This window comes from Lottia gigantea, assembly GCF_000327385.1.
Source record: "Lottia gigantea unplaced genomic scaffold LOTGIsca_20, whole genome shotgun sequence".
NCBI lineage: Eukaryota > Metazoa > Mollusca > Gastropoda > Lottiidae > Lottia > Lottia gigantea.
This window is the reverse complement of record NW_008708401.1, coordinates 1,501,249-1,521,221: the sequence shown is the minus strand read 5'-3', so window position 1 is coordinate 1,521,221 and position 19,973 is coordinate 1,501,249. Positions and strand designations below refer to the sequence as shown.

The window sequence follows — 19,973 nt, the reverse complement described above, 5'->3', positions numbered from 1 at the left end:
AAGCATGACAACTAAGCTACCAGACTGATAAATTTTTGTTTTGTTTTTTAATGAATTTTAAATGGTTAAAGTAAAAGTCTTAATAAGTCCCTGAATTGAGTCCATAGATACGAAAAGTTTTTTTTTACTTTCGAATTTGTAAAAATACTTTTGAATTTGAAAAAATACTTTTGACTTTGAAATTATATATGCCTGTGACCCTTTTTGCTGATGATGATAGAATTATTTTTCCCCCATGTCTTGGTACTGTTCGAATAATGTTGTACCCCAACAAGGTATATATTCCTTTCGACAAAAATTGCCTAAAACCACCTATAGATTCAAAATAACGATTTTGAATTCAAAAACTCATCATGTTCATCAAAAATTCGCTTTTGGAAAACAAAATGTCGCGTTTGTTTACAAATAATTGTCCAAGCCGACTTTGAAGAGTTCGTGGTTCAAGGCTGAATACTTCTCAATTCAAACCTATCTAAAAAGTTCCGCGTTGTATGAAATTTAGTGTACATTCATTTGCTCTTTCGGCAATAGATCTTAATTACAAATTAGTCAAAATTTACTTTTAACCTTGTGAATGAATTGGAAAGCAGGCTTATTACAAGTATTCAAAATCAATTCAGGTCTAATCTTACCCAAATGATCGTAAGAGGTATTTTGTTTGGGAATAAGTTTTGAAATCTTATATTACTACCTTTTTTCAAGTAACTACAGTGGCATATTTAGAGGGTAGTGCAATCTAAAAGCCAAAAAGGGGGCAAAGGTGCCCCTCACCCCTGTCAATGAAATCTTGGCTACGCCACTGAGTAAGTAATGTATATTTCCACAAAAATTGTAATGTTGGATCCTATCGGTGTTAAGGTGATTTGAGAATAAAAATTCCATAAAAGTGCAGGCCTAGGTAATGAATTTTATATTTTGAAATATGTCTTGAACATAAATAATCTAAAGCTTTGAGGAATTGATAATACGATTGCTCTGGTGTTGTTGTGTAGATATACAGAGAATCGAAATTTAAAAGGTTTGGTGTTGTCAACATGTTAAAAGTGAGATGAGTTTTCCCAGAACCGGAACTACCGCATATACACATGAGCATTGGGCTACTAGGAAATATTTCTGAATGTTTGAATTTCTTTCCCATTTTTGATCTATTTACCATTCTATATTTTTGTTCCAAAAATCACTCCTTCTCCTTTATACTTTGAAAGAAAGATTCCCTCTCCAGTGTGTATGTTTTTAAAAACTATGGCATTTCTCCTGTATCAATATTATCTATTAATTTATTTAATCCTTGTTTAACAGTTTTCTTGGTTTCTTCCCCAAATCGTTTTCCAAATTCTTTAACTGTACCTAATATATCTGCCACTCCCGAATCTTTTGTAGTAGCTGCTTTCCATGCTTCCTTTTCCATTACTAAATTATGTCTACGTTCTTCGGCGTTTTTATCATCCACTGCCTTCTTATCGTTGACAGAAGTTACTGTGGCAACTATACCTTCAGCTACTTAATCGGTAGGAAAGGTAAAAAATCCACCTTCTTTTGCGTTCGCATCAATTCTTTCTAAGTCTATATCGTCTCTGACTTTACAATATTTGTATTCATCAATTTATTTTTTAGTTATGCTGATTTTTTTTTAACATTGTAAGCTGTTTCAATAGCTTCTATTATTTTATTAACTAAAGTTTTTGGCTAAATTTTTTAAGGGTATTTTTTTATTCAATTCTTATCATTCTTCTTTCTGCTATTTTAATTCAATGTTTTGCTTCTTCCAATAATAAACTGTACTCGGTTTCATCTCCTTGTGTTTTTTCAATATGAATATTTATATTTACTCCTGTTGTGAAAAGATTTCTGTAGAATTGGCCAAGAAAAGGGAAATGAAAGTTCAATACCTAATTGACCACAGGTAGGAAAATACGGTATTGTTGACTTTAAAGGTTTTTTAACTCAGTCAATCATATAAGAAACATTCAATTTGAAAAGACATTTCCAAAGTTTGATATTTGGAACTGTTAAAATTCTTTCCAATGATTTCTTCTAGGGATAGAATGATTAATAGAATAATCAAAAGAGCCCCCCAACCCTATTCAACAAAATAATTTCCTTCATTTAACATATATGGGGAGGCCACGCCTTTTGGTTATAAAAATACATTTTGGTCTGAAGCATTTTCAAACAGAGTTACCTCGCTTTAATTGAGTTGATTTAACCTATTAAACATATCTAGCTGAGGGTATATTTATGATGAAAATAAGGAGTGGGACCTTTCCTATCATCTCATCCTATTTTTAAATGAGTTAATTTGATAATGAAATGTAGAGAAAATTTGTCTTTTTGGGTGTGAATTAATAAAATGTAGGGTATGGATGTCTGTTTGGGGAACTTATAGATTGTTCACACTTTTCGCAATGGAATGAAAAGAATTTCTGACGCATTCCTTATAGTTTACATCATAAAGCGATTGTAGAAATGTTTTGGACTGTGAAATTTAGCATCCAAAATGCCTGAAAACCACAGTCACTGATATTAAATATGGCGGATATTTTTTTCGCTAGGGATATTAAAATGCTTATTTTAGTGAGCTAACAATGTGAAATGTGCACAATATTTATATTTTTGAAACTTAAAAAGTGTGATTTTTTGACATATTAATAAAATTGGATGAAATCCAACAAATAAAAAAAACGTGGTAAAATTTAAATACCACGTTTTTTCTCCATAGACTACCATGGTGACATTGACCTAATTTAACAAGTTACCACGCCGTGGTATATTGCTGTAAGGGTACTTATGACTATTTACCACACTTATCACGCCAGTGGTAAATAGCCACTGCCCCAACGAGGAGATTACCAGTTCCCTTGCTGGTTAATTTGAACCATTCACTTTTTGAAACATATTAACCGTTTTTGCTTGATAATATATATAAATCTAAGCACTATGAGAGAGGGGATTTGAATGAAATTGAATTTTGTCATATAAGACCAAAAATTGGTGATCGTCCTTTCAATTTACGCAATCAGGGGAGGGGGGTATTTTTATATTTATCTATTTTCATGGGTCCCTAAAACACTTAAGCCCACATGCTGATACTTCTTTATTCCTCGCCAGAAGCATGCAAACAATAAATTGAGGAAAATATATTCCACAGACTGCATATATTCTGTTTTTGTAAATTAGTAAAATTGCTTAAAATTCAGTGCCTTCTTGTCCAATCATTTCCTCCCTAGGTGCATATCATTACAAGGTGGCTCCGAAAATGTCTTTATGAATGTAAAACCTTTTTGCCTGAATCGTACGCTCAAAATTTAAAAACGGACAGTTTTAGAAGAAGCGTCTAACAAATACTTGTGTTTAAGAAGAGTTCTACCTTTATAATGAAGCTTTTCGTGTTTTGGGCCTTTTAACATACACATGATATCTGAGAGCTGTTCCATTTGAAAAGGAACAACCTGCCACATGGTGGGCCTATACAACAAATAACAGCTCATGGTTTTTGTCTTTTCACCCTACGTCTTGATACACCTTTTTTCCTCGAGCAGTGAGGATAGTGACCCTTGTGATGGCAGCGCGTTGTAGTTCCTTCTATGGTCGCTAGAGGGACCTACTGGTGGTATTTCCTATTATATTACATTTCGGGGAAGGGAGGGTTTGATTCTCCCAAATGTACAGGCCTAGGGTGGAGCAGACACTTTATTTAGAAATTAGGATTAAGGGTCTTGATATTGGGTTTTCTTCTGTTCTTATTTTGATCTGAAATCAGAAAAAATAACTCGCCCGATGGGCGAGAAGTATAGTATCTGTTATGTATACTGATTGTTTTTAGTTTACTATGAACAATATTATCATTTAAGTTCTTATTTTTTGAATATGCAACTATCATTTTCTGCTTATAGACATGGGGGAATTTCTCTTGAAGGCTCTTATAGTGGGCATGAACTATCTTGCTTGCTCGATTGCTGGTTGTATTAAACGGGACAACAAAGGGTGCTATGCCTACATTATGATGAATATTTAGTCCTATAGGTCTTGCTGTATTCAATGTCTCAATCCAATGGGCCTCCCTAGATTGACGGAATTTGGTAGTTTCATCTTCGGGTGGTATTTCCTATTATATTACAGTTATTCTGTAAAAAAAATATCAGGGACGGGGCCGTTTTCGGACACGGGCTGGGACGATCACCAACTGTTTTTTTTATGTGGCCTAGTTACTCCTGTCTGGAGTGTCTAGCTGACCTCGCTTGCTTTGGGGTTGAATGATTATTAACCCCCCAACGTCTGCTTCCAATATGCACACAGTCTCTAACAAGTTTAATCTATAAATTCAAAAGTATTTTTACAAAGCCTTTTTATGAATTCAAAAAGAAAATTTCAAATTCGAAATTCAAAAAGAAAATTTCAAATTCGAAATTCAAAAAGAAAATTTCAAATTCGAAATTCAAAAACATGGCGTATTTGAGCTTCAGTACATAGATCTGTTTTAGATAATAGTGGATGTAACAACATATAATTGAAATTACGAAAGCACAGGTCGGGGTGAAAATTCAGCTACATTAACGTGATTTTTATAAACCAATGAAATTAAATTATAAAGTAATACTAATTACGAATTAAATAATTATAAAATAATAGAGTATATATATTAATGTGAATGCAGTTCGTCGTTTTCTGTTTCTGTAACCAACATCCTATGAACTAAAGAGAGAGTATTAAATTATAATGGAGATGAACCAATAGTCTGTAAAAACAATATATATATATAATTACTTATATTGATATTAAAGTTCTATTGAGCTTTGGGTTCAAGTCTACCATGGACTAAAATATCATTAAGATTCTTATTGCGTTTAAAAGCAATAACTAAATCTTTTTTAAATATATCAGGGAATTTTTGTTGGAGTTCCCTGTACAGTTCCTTGATAATTGGTATGGCTTGGCAAGCTGTGCTACTGAAAAGTATAGCAAATGGAATTATTTGATAATCCACTTGGGCATTAAGACCATTTGCCTGTATTGTTTTCAATTTGTTTATCCAGAAATTTTCTCGAAGAGTCTGTAGGTTCTTGTTGGGATTTCGTTTTATTCGTGAATTTTTTCAATAGGTGTAATTCGGACACCATTTATAGTGTAATCTGACTGGTTAAAATGTTAAGCAACAGATTTGTCAAGATTATGATTTATATCGAATCTATGGCCATTGAATCGTGTTCTTAATTTGTTTTTTGTTTCACCGATATATTGTTTAAGACAGACAGTACATGATATAAGGTATATAATATTGCTGCTGTCAGACGAAAGGTTTTCTGTTATTGGAAATTTGGCATTATTTGAGGTGTTGGTGAAAAAACGAGTTGAGTTAAAAAAAAAATGGGCAGGTCAAACAAGAAGTTTTGAAACAGGGTGTGGTATTTGCAGAGAGGTCGATGGTGGTAGAGACATCTAACTTGGCTTTCATTTCACAAATCGTTAAATTCATTATCTTTCGAAGGAACCGTTTAGAATATCCGCGTTTCTGAAATTCTTTAAGAACAATAGAGCGTGCCTCTTCTCGTGTGCAAATTCGGTAAAACCGTAATATCTGGGACTTAATAACTCCCGAAAATGTATGTTTAGGGTGAAAAGAGGATTTAAACAGAAGTTGGTGAGTGTCAGTTTCAGAGGCGGAGACCAGACATGCTTTGAACATCCATTGAAATTAATATAGCATTGCTAGGTATTTTTAATTCCTTAATTTTTGAAACAAAATCATTAGTATCTTTTATATATGCCAGGTGGTTTGATGTCAAAGGTAATAGAATATTCTGAGATACGATACGATTCACTTGAGCAATCCGATATGATTGGACGTCCTTTAGGTACTTGGTTAGGAATAAACCATTCAGTTGATGGATCTTTGTGAATTTTGGGTAAGGAATAAAAATGTCGATTTGTAATCCAGGATTCAAGTATTGAAACTGCTTTTCATTTATGTAGTTGTCTTCCACTAATTTCAAAAGAATATTTGATATTTGAGTTGCTGTATCTTGATAAATTGCATTGTCCAAAATAGCATAATGTTCAACATTGTTTAGTTGCGCTTCAGCTTCCAAAATGTAATCATCTCTATCGAGGATGACACAGCAAGGTAGGTAGATGAGATATCTTGTTGTTCATTTCGTCGAATGTTTTTAATATTTCGTGATTCAGAAGTCCATCACAAGGCGTAAAAGTATCTAGTATTTTTCTTCATCTGTGGTAGGGAATCTGCGACTCAAATTGACCACCGTATTATACCTAATTGAGTTGTTCTGTTTGCTACTAGACCCCCCGTTTTTAGTTTAAAGTATTGAGATTATTAATCAAGTGGTTGAAGAGGTTATCTGCAGTGGATCATATCAGAATTTACTGTAATTGTACCTGGTGCTGGCTTGACGACATGGACATCTGGTGGTGGTTGGTTAGTTAGAAGGTCGTTAAGAGTTTGGAGGTTCTTGAATTTTGATTGGAAAATAGATGAAATAGGTATGTGAGTGACATGGCTGGTGGTATCAGGGAAAGTGGTCTTAACTCTTTGCAAAAGATCCAGTAAATGATGGTAAATATTACGGCCGTCTTGTGCTCTATTGTTGAATGCAATGTGAAGAATAAGGTGACGAGGGAAATAGGATGAAGAGACAAATTACTAAGAATAGTTTTGATATGCCATATCTTTCCACTTGGATATGATTCCATCTGGACATCATCTCTGCCTTTCGCTATGTTGCTGATGTTCGAAGATCCAATGATCAGAATTGGCTTGTTTATTGTGAGTAGATGCCAGGCACCCTTATTCTTGGGATCGTGACGACGTGGAAGTTCCATACTGAGTTTGCATGATGTTTTTTGGGGTGGGATTGGTGATGGTTTTGAATTTACTGTGGGAAGTGATGGATAAATTGGTTTGGAGGAACAAGCTATTCGAGGAAGAGGAATTGGTCTTGATGGAGATGGAGGGGTAGAATATTTATCTGATGAAGGGGTGGTTCGAACTGGTGGTGGAGTAGAAGAAGTGGTCGGTACAGATTGTGATCGAGGCGAAGTTTGGTAGTTGAGTATCGTCTTTCGGTTTTTGGTTGGAGTATCAATCGTCTGGTCAGGGGAACGTAGACGTTTTCCCGTAGTTCGTTGTGGATTGCTCTGTGTTGTAAATCTATTCTGAAGAGGTACTGCTGATGATAATTTTGCAACTGTTTCAGAGGGTGTACAGGAGGATCCTACATCCATGCTTTCATAGGGATTAGTGCCAATGTCCCTAACAATAATGAGATACGAGGTGATGGTTTCGTGAGATAATTTTTTACGATAATTACTTTTAGCCCATTCGAGAGCTTTAGAAGAAAAATGTGCTATTTGTGGTTGCGAAAATAAACGGTCTTTAATTATTTTAAGCTTTTCTGTAAGCATTGACTCATAATGATTTACTAGTGCAGATGAAATTTCTTTGGCCCAAGAACGATTAATTTTTGAGATTATAAATGGTTTAATAAAATTATCAAGCTCTTCCAATTTGAAGTTAAAACTGTGAGCGTTTTTGCCTGTTATTTGAGTTTTCATAGTAGCCATGTGATGTAGGGCCTGTAATATCTGATAGAACAGATGAAGGGAGATTCAGCATTGTGGCTAACTTTGTGGTGGTTTGGTTAACTCAAGTTCTGCTGATGACGTTGCTGGTGCTGACCCAGTCTGTGTAAGTTATGGTTGACGTAATACTGACGTTGGTAAAAATACTGAGGAGGAGGTGGAGGATGAGATTAGTGACGATAAGATGGCAGAGGGGGGTAATTATAGTAGTATGGGTGGGGAACACGGATGTCCATAAGAGCTCTAGGTCGAAAAGTAGTTTGGCGATTAGAATTAGCCATGACGAAATGTATTTGATAAGAAGAATGGCTTGCATATTAATATGATATATGCCGAGTAAATGCCAGGGAGTGTTAATAAAAATTATTTAAAAAAAAAATTGAAGTAAGAAAATAAAACAAAATAACTTACAACAATGAATGCAAATTATAACAAATATAATCAAAATATGTAACACAAAATAATAAACACAAGGGTAAAAGTAATAGTTACCAGTAACATAAAACAAATCTGAAAAAAGATCAGTTTCTATTAAACTACTGGATTTTAATCAAACTTGGCATCCAAATGTCTATTGGTATTGGTGGGATCTCAGACGGTTTTAAGTCATTTTCCTTGACTAGTCAAATTAAGTCAAGAAATTGCTCTTTCGGACGATGTATATGTATAGATGATCTTGTACGAATTCGACAATATTCTATGAACGGATTTTGAGTTATTCCCTCGATTATACCAAATCAGAGGGTACAGCTTTGATCCGATTTGATGACACTTGATAATAAAAGATTTTTTGATAAACAACAGATTTTTTCTGAATTGTATGAATGAATGAAGCAGAAACGTAACGCTTAATTAATATGACATTTGCTGGTTGTTTTTGTTCTATGCACTCTTTTCAAGTTTTACTTAATTGCAATAAAGGAGCAACAACACTTTTATTCGCAAAGACAACGCGTGTAATTTATAGTGTTTGATAATGGAAATTTTGGATTAAAAAATATGACCGTCCCTTTAAGTTCTGCAACCGAAGAGCAGTAATGTGAGCTTTTATGTTAATCTGAATATTGATTTTTCTGCAGTTGTTAGATAACCAAATTGTATATAAAGTCCATATCTCGATGGTGTTCAGTATCATTAGTAACAAACCTATTATACAAGATGAAAAGTCAGCTCTACAAAATGATGTTTGTCTTCGCTTTGCTTCTCAACTTTGCTGTGTCAGTTGAAAGTATGATTTGATTTTGATATTAAAAACATATTATTGTAACAGATAGGTCTAATATTAAGGGCAATAACTAAATAGCTCTCGCCTGAGATCACACCAATATCCAAATCGGTTCAAAACATTTGCATTTATCGCGTAATTTGACTAGTTAAGGAAAATGGCTTGAAAAACCGTTCTTCGAAAAATAAACAAAAAAGAATTCAGTCGAGATCTCACCTATACCAATACTAGGTCTTATATCCATATTATACCAAGTTTGATCTTGAATATATAACAATATATATGTAAGAAAAATGCATAATTCCGTTAAAAATACTTTTAAAAATTTTACACACTATTTCTAAAATGTCTTTGCTATATATCACAAGGAATATTAATATGACGAGTCGTCATTTTAACATTCAATCGCAGATAATTTTCGACACACCTGGATTTGGAGGCTCAAATGTGACGATGAGTTGCGTACACTGTTACGGTTTGGCTTAGATTTAAAAAAAAAGCTTTTTTGAGACGATTGTACGAAGTGCGATTGGTTAAAAAAAAAATTGGCGCATTAGTCCCTTCAAACAAGAACGATAGTTTTATTACGGAGTGGTTCAATAGGAACTGCTCTTTATTCAGATTCACTTGATGTTACTTGTAATAAGTTCGATTTAAAAAAGAAATCATCAAAACAGGAACATCTCACTTTTAATATACATCCCACATTATAATGTAATAAAAAGAAAACAAGAAAACAAGTGGACGTTTTTGGCTTCTCTATGTTCAGAGGGATTGACGTCTTAAATTTCCACAATATATTTGACATAATATGTAATCTTAACACGTCGTCGCAAGTATCCAATGTATTAATTTAAAAATTTCTGTTGCAGCATGTACTGGAACTGATCTTGTAGAAGATTCTGCGAATTGTACTCACTACAGAGAATGTGTTAATGGTGAATATGTGTCAAGACCTTGTGCTCCTGGTACTGGTTTCGATCCAACTATTGGAAATTGTCAGAATCTGTCTCTTTTGACCGATTGTACAGCAGGCATTTAATAAAATTCATATATTATGAAATATTACCATACTTTTGTTTTACTGTTAGAATGATAAATATTTCCTTCATCAGTTATGTAGAAACTGATATACGCAACGACTTGGTACTTTCACCATGTTGACCCATCCGACTTGCATCAATGACAGATGGAAACCAGGACGACGAATTCGAGGGAAGTATCCGATGCCGATCAATCGTATCCGATTGCACCCTGGACTTTCAGGTTAGCGAGCAACTCACGGAGCCACCTCCAGTAGCGTTACTAGGAAAACAATGGTGAATGGCCAAGTACGGAACTCTTTCACTATGGCAATGCTAGCCTCTTTTCTGGCCCCACCCTCTCCCCCCGTAGAAAGGTCACTGGCCACCTCGGATCAAAATATGCAGGAAAATGACCATATGAAACAAAAAACATTTCCTCTTCCCTCTTAAAAAATCACTGACTCTTGCTATCATGATTCAGGTGGTTGAAAAAACATCACATAGTGATATGTAATGAGTGCACCGGAGAATTCTTGATACCTAGGTTAACATTGTTAAAATAGCCAGGTATACTCAGGTAGATTTGTTCCTTAAAACAACGTCCATAATAATATAGTGTTGGCAGAGCGCAGATATAAGGTTCGGTATCAGGGGCTGTAAAGAGAATAATATACACTACATTTTATGTATTTATATATATTTTACACTTTAATTCATTTTACATCAGTCTAGTACTTGATATACAAGGGGAGGTCAACCAGCTGCATCCAATTTTATAATAAACTTCAAGAATTTGATGTGATAGGCCTATCATTAAAGTTAATTAAAAATTAAGATTAATCAATTTACTGTATTTTTAACAAAAGGGGCTACTGGTATGAAGTAATTCTAATATAACAAGGGGCCTTAACAATATAAAGAGTTAACAATATAAAGAGGTAACTATTGCCTGACGTCTCTTGATAATGCCCTGTCTTATTGGATATTGCCAGGCCTAATAATATACCAATATCTACATATCAAATTGAGCTGGTTTCTTCATCAAGATTAAAGAATCACTATAATACAATTTCTGTACATATCTTGTCATATCCAGCTATACAATAGTCAAGGTATTGCAACCTTCCTCTTATGCCTAGAATGCAGTAGCATCCTTTCTTGTATCATGGAATGCAGCGATTTGATTGGATTGTACAAGTATAGCCAATGAGCCAATCATAGCCCTCGACAGACAAAATGCTTATTGGCGAGTACTCTCATTGGGTGCATTTATTTGCTAACGTACAATCCAAGCAAATCACTGCATTTACAAACTTCTGTGAAGTGGCTATTGCAGTCAAGGTATAAGACGAGGTTTGTAATAGCTTAACAATTGTGAAGATGTTCATATCCAGATATCCTATTTCGCAACTGACTATATAATACACAAAAACATTATATTGCATTATCTAATCTATATTGGATATATTTCATAATTATAATGTGCCAGCACTAATTGGGTTCTTGTATAAATGTATTTTGACCACCCCTTAACTACAAAACATTAATAACAATTAATATTAAAGGTCAAAGATATCCCATTTCTAGATTTTTATAGCTTATGTTTGTTTCTAGCTTTTACAACAAATAAATTGGGAGACATTCTTTCAATTCCAAATCATGCCATTGCTAGAGTTTGTTTACACATTATAGGTGCAGTGAAATTGAGCTCTATGTAAATATTTCAATTTTTTGGGTTGAAAGCTTAAAATCAGCACAATGCTATTAAAACTACAATTAGGCTAACTATTCCCTTTACACGATCTATAATTAAAAATAATATATTATTATGATACAAATATAGTCTTATAAATAAACAAAAACAACAGTATGATTTATACAAAATGTATGATAAGTTGAAGAAAATGAAAAAGTCATCTCCAAATTTACAAAAGAGTGATAAAGAAAATAAGGACAGCAGTTGATATATTGTGCTTGGTCTTAAAATAAATTTCTGTATTGTTGAAGATTTTATTTTTTGACATGAATGATATGCCTGGCCTCTCAACAAATTTCAATAATTATAACTATGTATAATTTAACTTAAGGGATTGTTAAGAGGTTTTCTAAACTTTTTATGAGTATCAGGGACCAGATCACATTAATTCTTTAAGGGTCTTGCAATGCTACTTAAGCCAAATGTTTTAGGATATAGCTATTACAAAGACCCTAATACATCATATTGATGTATGTCATATACTGTTAAACAATTCTATAATTATGTTCACAGAAAAGGACTTGACCATATAAAAGCATTGAATAAGAATTGGTTTAGCCTTGCAGATTCCCAAATATTCCCAAAACCACTAGCTGTATCATGTTCCCTATATAAATAAATCATTTACAGCCCTTTACACTCCTATATGATAACTATAGACAGGCCTTGGATAATGACCATAATCAGATGAAAGACTAATTTCAATCAAAATATCTCAGTCTATCCTTAATCCATTACAATAGATTTCAAGCTTGAGGTGGGGCTCTTATATCTTAAAAGGATTGTAAAGAACTTTTCTGAATTTGTATGTGTATTGTATTCATGTCAGATATATATTCTGAGTGTAACTGAATTCAGGATAAGACTAAGATATTTCCAGCTCTAAAACTCTAACAAAATCAGAATGTTATAAAATTAGAAGAAACAAAGAGCTTAATTTGTTAAGTTTCTAAAACATCATTAAATACTAGGCTTTTGTCAATTTTTAACAACATTTCTTCTTACTGCTGTTTTTCCGACTTCCATCTAATTTAATTGTTTGAGGTTGGTCCGCTATTTTCTTTTGTTGTTCTTTTTTCGATTGTAAGACCAGTTTTGTTATTGCTAAAAACATCTGAATGGACAAAATGTAATGATTAGTGTATATACAAGTATTTTTCTACAAAGTTTACAATCACATGAGCAATACCCCATATACTAACTAATCAAAGGCTTATCTAGTAAATGTCGAAGGAGAAGGGGCCAAAATGAGAGGTGTCTCTCCACGGTGAGGCCAAATCCCCTTGAGACCAGGTGTTTGGGAGCTGTCGAAGGCACCCACAGAAGCTAACAGATTTCAGATGGTCTGAGATGAATCATGAGTATTCAGAGGGCTTTATTGTCACTTAAAGAAAAGACCTATCACAGGCCCAATGCCTGTTTGCTACTGTAACCAATGAACTCTTGCAATTTTTTTAATGACTGTATCATTAACAGAGAGAACTCAACGATGAGAAATCTGAAGAAATCAAACTGCAAAAGTAAAAATACATCCTACTAAGCACAATACCATTCTCAATAACTTTTTTGAAAAAAAAGAAGATTTTTTTATTAGATTGAATTAGGATGACTTACTTCTTCTACATTTTTATTATCTTTGGCACTGGTTTCAAATAATTGTATTGACATTTGATCAGCAAATCTTTGAGCATCTGATGATACCACAACTTTTCTATCTGGATCATCATCTTTATTACCAACTGCAAATTAAAATATGAAAGATAATGAAATATTTGAGATGAAATTTTACAGCATACCTATCTGCTCCAGATAAGTGTAATAAGAGTGTTCTGCAGTCGGAAATGAGGCAAAAATGTGACATTAACTACCTTGTTATCTTTTTTTCCATTTTCAAGGGATCATAAATTGTAGAAAGCTCTATCCCTTTTCAATGTCAGCTTCTGTGACCTGTATCACTGAGAAGCGGAAACTATGTTGAAAAATCAAAAGGCACTATGTTTAAGATCAAACTCTGACACTAAGTAAATGTGTGCCAGTGCCTTATATTGAATAGTAACTTGTTGCTTTTCAATCACCCTGACATGAAGTAAATGAGCTGATTAGGCACAGTATTCAGAATTCTTGACTTCAAAATCATTTAGAAAACAATGTTAGACCCATCCATTGAACATACCTAAAATTCTATTCACAACATCACAGTTTTGATCTATTTCATGTAACCATCTCTTAACATTAGCAAATGATTCCCCACTAGATACATCATATACCACTATCACACCATGTGTACCTCGGTAATACCTAGAACATATATATTAAATGGAAAAATCGTGCTTACTCATTTTCACTTCCAAGGCAGTAGTTAATGTTTAAATCAATGAGATCTTAAATTTTAAAAAATTGGTTGATTTAATTTGTTGCAAGGTGCAAGAAACTTTACTTACGTTGATGTAATTGTTCGAAATCGTTCTTGACCTGCAGTATCCCAAATCTGTAACTTGACCTTTTCACCCCCAACATCTACGGTTCGAATTTTAAAATCTACACCAATTGTAGTAATGTAAGTACCTGTCAAATATACAGCCAAATTGAGATAGTCTTACGATTTAAATAAGTGTGACAGTGTGGCTGGTGAGGTTAGAACAGTTTTTACACCTGAATTCATTATGCAATTAAACAGTAGTCTGGGATCCAACACCATTTCCTGCATTTCAGTTAACAACTATTTTAGAACCCTTTTGTCTTGCTTTGAGTAGTCTATAGACATTCCATGACTAATTCAGTACAAAACAACAAAATGAAATATTTTTTTTAAATTTTGCTTTCTGAATGGAGGTCTGACCTTAAGACATGCAATAAGCATTTAACTCAAAATAGGCTCCAAATAAAACTCAAGCTTCAATTGAATTGTATTCATTTGTAAAGGTAAAAATAGATCAAACTGATAGTCACAATGATAATAATGTCATATAAAATAAATAGTAATATACCTGAGAATGTGTTGTCTGCAAACCTTAACAATAAACTCGACTTCCCCACACCTGAAATACATCATATTGGTATTTCATAGCCTATACCATAGAATGTGAACCTCAGTCTCCTGGAGATTTTTATATAAGAAACACAAATTAAGTACAGGCTTCTGCAAGAGACCACATGGCATTCTTACAGTCAAGTTTAATGATACTTAATTGGTGTCAATCATTATCCATACTTAGTTAATGATGGTGAAAACTTATTTGATTCCAAAAGTAGATACAACAATGGGCCATGGTGACTAACATTAGTCAGTCATTTATAATACTGGTAATAATCAAATATATAAGTATTCCAATGCTATCTTCAGAAGCATTACCCGCCTGTCACAATTTCCTATTGACCATAATCCTACTGTCTTTGAACAACTAGGAAGATTGACTTTGTGTTGATACAAATATTAACACGATTAAAGAAATTATCACTTTGAAATTTCTCTTTACAGAGATCATTACAAATTTTCAGCCAAATTTGTAGACCTTTTTGTGAGGAAAGTAGGCCTACATTTCCATTAACAATTGGCATTGTTGTAAACTTACAAAATCTTGATATCGTTATCAACGCAAAGTTTTTCTATTACTATATCAGTAATATACTATTTAAAGCTAATACCAATTAATAAGCTTAAGCTTATTCAAATTAACGTTAAACATTTTTGACAAAATTAAATCTAATGCTGTCAATGAATGTGCGAAAACTGTAATCATAGTCACTACCCATAAAAAAGTCATTGTAATAGATTTGGCCTTATTCATAGCAATAATAATTTCATCAATATGAACTGTCACATTATTTAATTATGGTAGGCTTACTGCCAATACTGGTAATTGGTAGGCCTATTTACTCTAATTTACTCTAATTAGAAAGACCACAATTTGGATTAGGCTAAAAATTTGTACAGATATATAAAACGTAAAATTTACTTTTGATAACAGTCCAGACAAACTAGACCGTCGTGATTAACCACTTAATAATGATTCAGAATGAAATGACAAAGATGATTGACATAATGACAGTGCCAGTGTCAATCAAATAGTGTCACTCGAAATAAATTGTCTGTTGGGTTTGCATAGCAGACTGTCATTTTCAGTCGAATTACAGTAGGTCAATAAAAACAAGACTACATACCACTGTCACCAATGATTAGTAATTTGAATAAATGGTCGTATTCTCTTGCCATTTTCAATATTTTTGTCTAGGAAGTCGAATAAAATTTCATGGGAGGATGTACCGGAAGTGATAAAAGTATTCACTGAGCATGCTCTAAGTCCAATGCACATGCGTAATTATTAATTGTAAACTTCCGGTTAATCAACATGGATTGAAATGTGAAATAATTCGTCTGCTTATTTTTGTTACTTTGGTTTTGTTTGAATTGTTCATTTTGTTTAAATAATGAGACCTCATATATTTTTACGACACCAAAAATTGTTGTCACGATGTTTTAGTCGGTATTTTTCATCGATTTCATCTCAGTAAGTTCTTACTTTTGAAGAAGTAAATTTAACCTTCACTCAACACTGAACAGGAAACTCGACTACCAAATGAAGGAGTGAAAGATAAGCCGAAAAATATCCGATTTCAAAATTCTTATTACTATACATAGGAAAAGAATTGCCTGTTAGCCCCCCTTGAAAATTCTGCAACCCTGACAAGTGACGTACTCCCACACTTAATGATTCTTAGAAATGTCACTGTCTTAAATTTAAATCTTGATTTTACAGAAATAATGGTACAGTGCAGCTTTCATACAATGAATATGGGGATGGATCAGAAACAAAAGGTCCACTGGTGATGGTTCATGGGTTATTTGGAAATAAACAAAATTTTACATCACTGGCCAAACGATTGAGTAGTGATGGCAGAAAGGTAAAATCCTCTGGACCATATTTTCTTTCATAAGTTTTTAGAACTTAGTCTGAAACTTAAACCATTCTTTAGTTCTGTTATATTGCACTTCATATTTTCTTAAATTCATATGCGTATCAGGGACACAATCGATATGCACCAATCCAATTTTCAGTAGGATGTCTGTTGGTCTTACAATTTCATTTTACTTACACTCTTATGATGTCACTAGTGTAAAAAGCTGCAAGTGAATTATTACTTTGAATCTGATTTTTGTATGTTTGTAGGTACTGACCGTTTGCTGTAGAAATCATGGTGAAAGTGGTCAGAGTTCAGATATGGATTACCACTTAATGGCCAAAGATCTAGAAAATTTGTTAGATGATTTGAAATTGAAGGATGTTATATTATTAGGCCACAGTATGGGAGGAAAACTAGTCATGACCTCAGCTCTAACACATGTAAGTGCACATTTGTATTTAAATTTACAACTTTTTTTGACAAACCAAATTTTGATATCAGGCAGATGCATGGAATCTCACATTTGAACTGCCCTACCAGTACCTGGCTTGTACAGCATATACTTTATATTTGTCATTTTTCTACTTAAGTCTTGAATCATTAGTGGAAAAGTCAACTTTAAAGATCTTGTACACGTACTGCTTGTTTTTGCCTGAATTGTGTTGCAGCTCTAGAGTTTCAGACATACAATAATATATTGTATATCAGGTGCAGTTTAGTTTTCTAAACCTCACCATAACCAGAATAATTAATGGAAAAGAGAATGATTTTGAAAGATCTTGTATCATATAAAATTAAAACTTGCACATTTTTAGCCTGAAAGATTAAAAGGATTGGTAGTAGTAGATGTAACTCCAGCCATTAGCCCTAGTGGTCATCTAGAATCTTATGCTAGGAAGATGAGAGAAATACCTTTAAGAAAGAACTTGTCTCTATCTAGAGCTAGATTAGAAGTTGATAGTCAATTGCAATCTACAGTACAGGTACAGTATATAGTTTAAATGTTTTGAAACCTAAGGAATATAGGAAGCAGGACAGATTGTCCACCATTGTCAATCTAATTAAAACTAGAGTATAACTTTTCTATTTTTTCTGATTATATTGCATGAGTATATAATGAGTTGATTACCTCAGTGATGTTTTTATGATGTTTTTTTAACCTATCAAAGGGTGTCCTGTACCACCTGTTTCTTAATAACCAGGACAAATGTTTTAATTCTTAAATGTGACGGACTCTTCGGTATTTTTATTTCACTCCATTATACTTTCTTTGACAGGCTTTTACTCCCAAGTACCAACGTCAACAACTACTAAACTCTCCAAGTACCAAGGCTTTTTAGTAATTTTCCTTCTTTCTTCTCTTCTAGGACAAAATAGTTCGAAACTTTTTATTGACCAATTTAGTAGAAAATAGTAATGGTGATGTAGAATGGAGAATCAATCTGGATTCTATTATTTCTAATTTTAATAAAATATTGGGGTTTCCTACTGATATACATGATGTTACATTTGATAAACCATCTTTATTTATTGGTGGCACTAGATCACCCCAAATTTCGTAAGTTTTTTTTATTGATGTTCGAAAAACTTTTTGATAGATTGGGGCTAAAGCTGCTTTAATTGGATTTGATAAAAAAAGCATATTATTACTAAACAGGCAAGAAGTTAAAAAATAAACTTTACAGTTTAATCATTAATGATCAGGTGATATCTACAACCCACTAATAGCCCTACTATAGGTGCACTCCAAGGTGATCTTAAACCTGTAAACTCTAGTCAATTGTTGAATGCAATGGGAGGTGATATGCTCACACCTTCTTATTTTCTGTACATCTTACTAGATATTTGGTGTGTTTATTGACAATAAGGGGTTGAACATTGAATATCCAATGATAAACATGTTTTTTCTATATATTTTTTTACAGAGGAAACACTATTCCAAAGATAAAAGAGTTTTTTCCAACCTGTGATATAGAGCTGATTGAAGGTGCTGGACACTGGGTTCATTCTGAGAAATCCAACCAATTCTTACAAATTGTCAAAAACTTTCTGGACCAGAAGAATTTATGATTCTAGAAAATTTTATAATTTTTTATCTGATTTGCCAAAACATATCACAAAATATTCAAAACATTTTAATGTGCTTTTTGCATCTAATCATGCAATGAACAGACTTTATTAAGAAGAATTAAGACATTTATTATGAATTATTTTTCAAATTATATCAATATATTTTACCCTATGCTTTTTTGTATGACTGTGATGTATAAATGAAATTTAATTAGTCAATAATGTTTGCAATAAATTTCTGAAGTCTTTTCTCATCGGTTTACAATAATCTGCTTATTAGTTTTAGTATTTTAGTAAAGCTAGCGTCAGTATTTGTTTCTATATAAACTTTTCATTGTGATTTTAACATATAATATTTCATGTTGATTTTAATTGATATATTGAAATAAAGTGGAAATATTCATGTGATATTTGAATTATACCGAATTCCAGATAACTTGCGAAGGAGAAAGACAACAATAATACTACACCACTTCAAATGATTGAAGGTGAAAAGATCTAACCTTACACAATTTAACTCGCGCTTCGTGGACATTGCCGTCAGTTTACTCGCAAAATATCAAACTCCATTATGGAACACACATCAACAACAATTCAGAAATTGGTGCAGCTTGATCGTTATAAAAACTATTCAGACTACTAGCCACTAGATGTACAGTTACCGCTCCTACCCATCTGGTCCTAACAATTTTCTGGTTGGTTGGTTGGTAGATGACAAGTTAACGTTCGCTTCCAGCGGATGCTGATATCACAAACTATAACAAGTTTCTTTGACGTGACAATTGATATACGGATGTGATGTCGTCACGGTTAGGTGAAACTGTTAGGAAAATTGCTAAGTAGAGTAGATCTTATTTGGAGTACCTTATTCAGTAATCCTCCAATCTATCAATCAGAATGGTAGATCCAGGAAAAACCAATTATCTCGACTGATTAAAATTTACATTAAAACACATTGTCTAATTTTGAATTAAAGAAATTGTCACATTGTAATGATTAGTCAGAGAAGGAGCAGAAAAAAGCAGAAACTCCATTCCTTTCATTTGACGGGTCAGCAAGTCAGAACCAGTCAATATTTCAATGGCAAGCCCTTTGAGAACGAAAAACACATCGTACAGTCGATCTTACTAATCGAACCTTAGTCTTAGAAACAGCAATAGTGTTCACAGCTCTTCTATGTCTAGTACTTCTGAAGACTATTTACATATATGCAAGACTCAATTCAACCACCCAAAATATCACATCTGTCCCTTTAATGCGTGTATATAGAAATTCCAAAATTAGGAGGAACAGAAAGCTTGAAAAGAACATTGTTTTCGATAGGATAAAATTCCAGGTCGAATCTCTTATCACTAGATTAAAATCCTCATATTGGTAGATAACGGTCGCATTGTCATTT

The 19,973-nt window shown here is 33.2% G+C and overlaps 4 protein-coding genes across 4 annotated transcripts; 1 reads left to right on the top strand and 3 right to left on the bottom strand.

Moving 5' to 3' along the window:
- Positions 1 to 1,240: 1,240 nt before the first annotated feature.
- LOTGIDRAFT_159395 (hypothetical protein) lies at positions 1,241 to 3,458 on the bottom strand (the record flags this gene model as incomplete). The annotated part of the gene is made up of 2 exons (XM_009053714.1): positions 1,241 to 1,497; positions 3,368 to 3,458. 2 exons carry the CDS (start codon positions 3,456 to 3,458, stop codon positions 1,241 to 1,243), a joined length of 348 nt encoding a protein of 115 aa, XP_009051962.1.
- A 2,980-nt stretch (positions 3,459 to 6,438) lies between these two features.
- On the bottom strand, positions 6,439 to 7,578 carry LOTGIDRAFT_159394 (hypothetical protein; the record flags this gene model as incomplete). The annotated part of the gene is made up of 1 exon (XM_009053713.1): positions 6,439 to 7,578. The coding sequence occupies one exon, from the start codon at positions 7,576 to 7,578 to the stop codon at positions 6,439 to 6,441; it is 1,140 nt and encodes a 379-aa protein (XP_009051961.1).
- Positions 7,579 to 12,415: 4,837 nt separating this feature from the next.
- LOTGIDRAFT_187701 (hypothetical protein) lies at positions 12,416 to 15,863 on the bottom strand. Its single transcript, XM_009053712.1, has 6 exons — positions 15,764 to 15,863; positions 14,590 to 14,640; positions 14,044 to 14,167; positions 13,776 to 13,900; positions 13,217 to 13,341; positions 12,416 to 12,716 (listed from the first exon to the last, which is right to left on the bottom strand). Exons 1-6 carry the CDS (start codon positions 15,813 to 15,815, stop codon positions 12,588 to 12,590), a joined length of 606 nt encoding a protein of 201 aa, XP_009051960.1. The 5' UTR covers positions 15,816 to 15,863; the 3' UTR covers positions 12,416 to 12,587.
- Positions 15,864 to 15,963: 100 nt separating this feature from the next.
- Positions 15,964 to 18,975, top strand: LOTGIDRAFT_203749 (hypothetical protein). Its single transcript, XM_009053711.1, has 6 exons — positions 15,964 to 16,110; positions 16,360 to 16,504; positions 16,771 to 16,944; positions 17,320 to 17,487; positions 17,872 to 18,062; positions 18,430 to 18,975. Exons 1-6 carry the CDS (start codon positions 16,031 to 16,033, stop codon positions 18,572 to 18,574), a joined length of 903 nt encoding a protein of 300 aa, XP_009051959.1. The 5' UTR covers positions 15,964 to 16,030; the 3' UTR covers positions 18,575 to 18,975.
- The last annotated feature ends 998 nt before the right edge of the window (positions 18,976 to 19,973 follow it).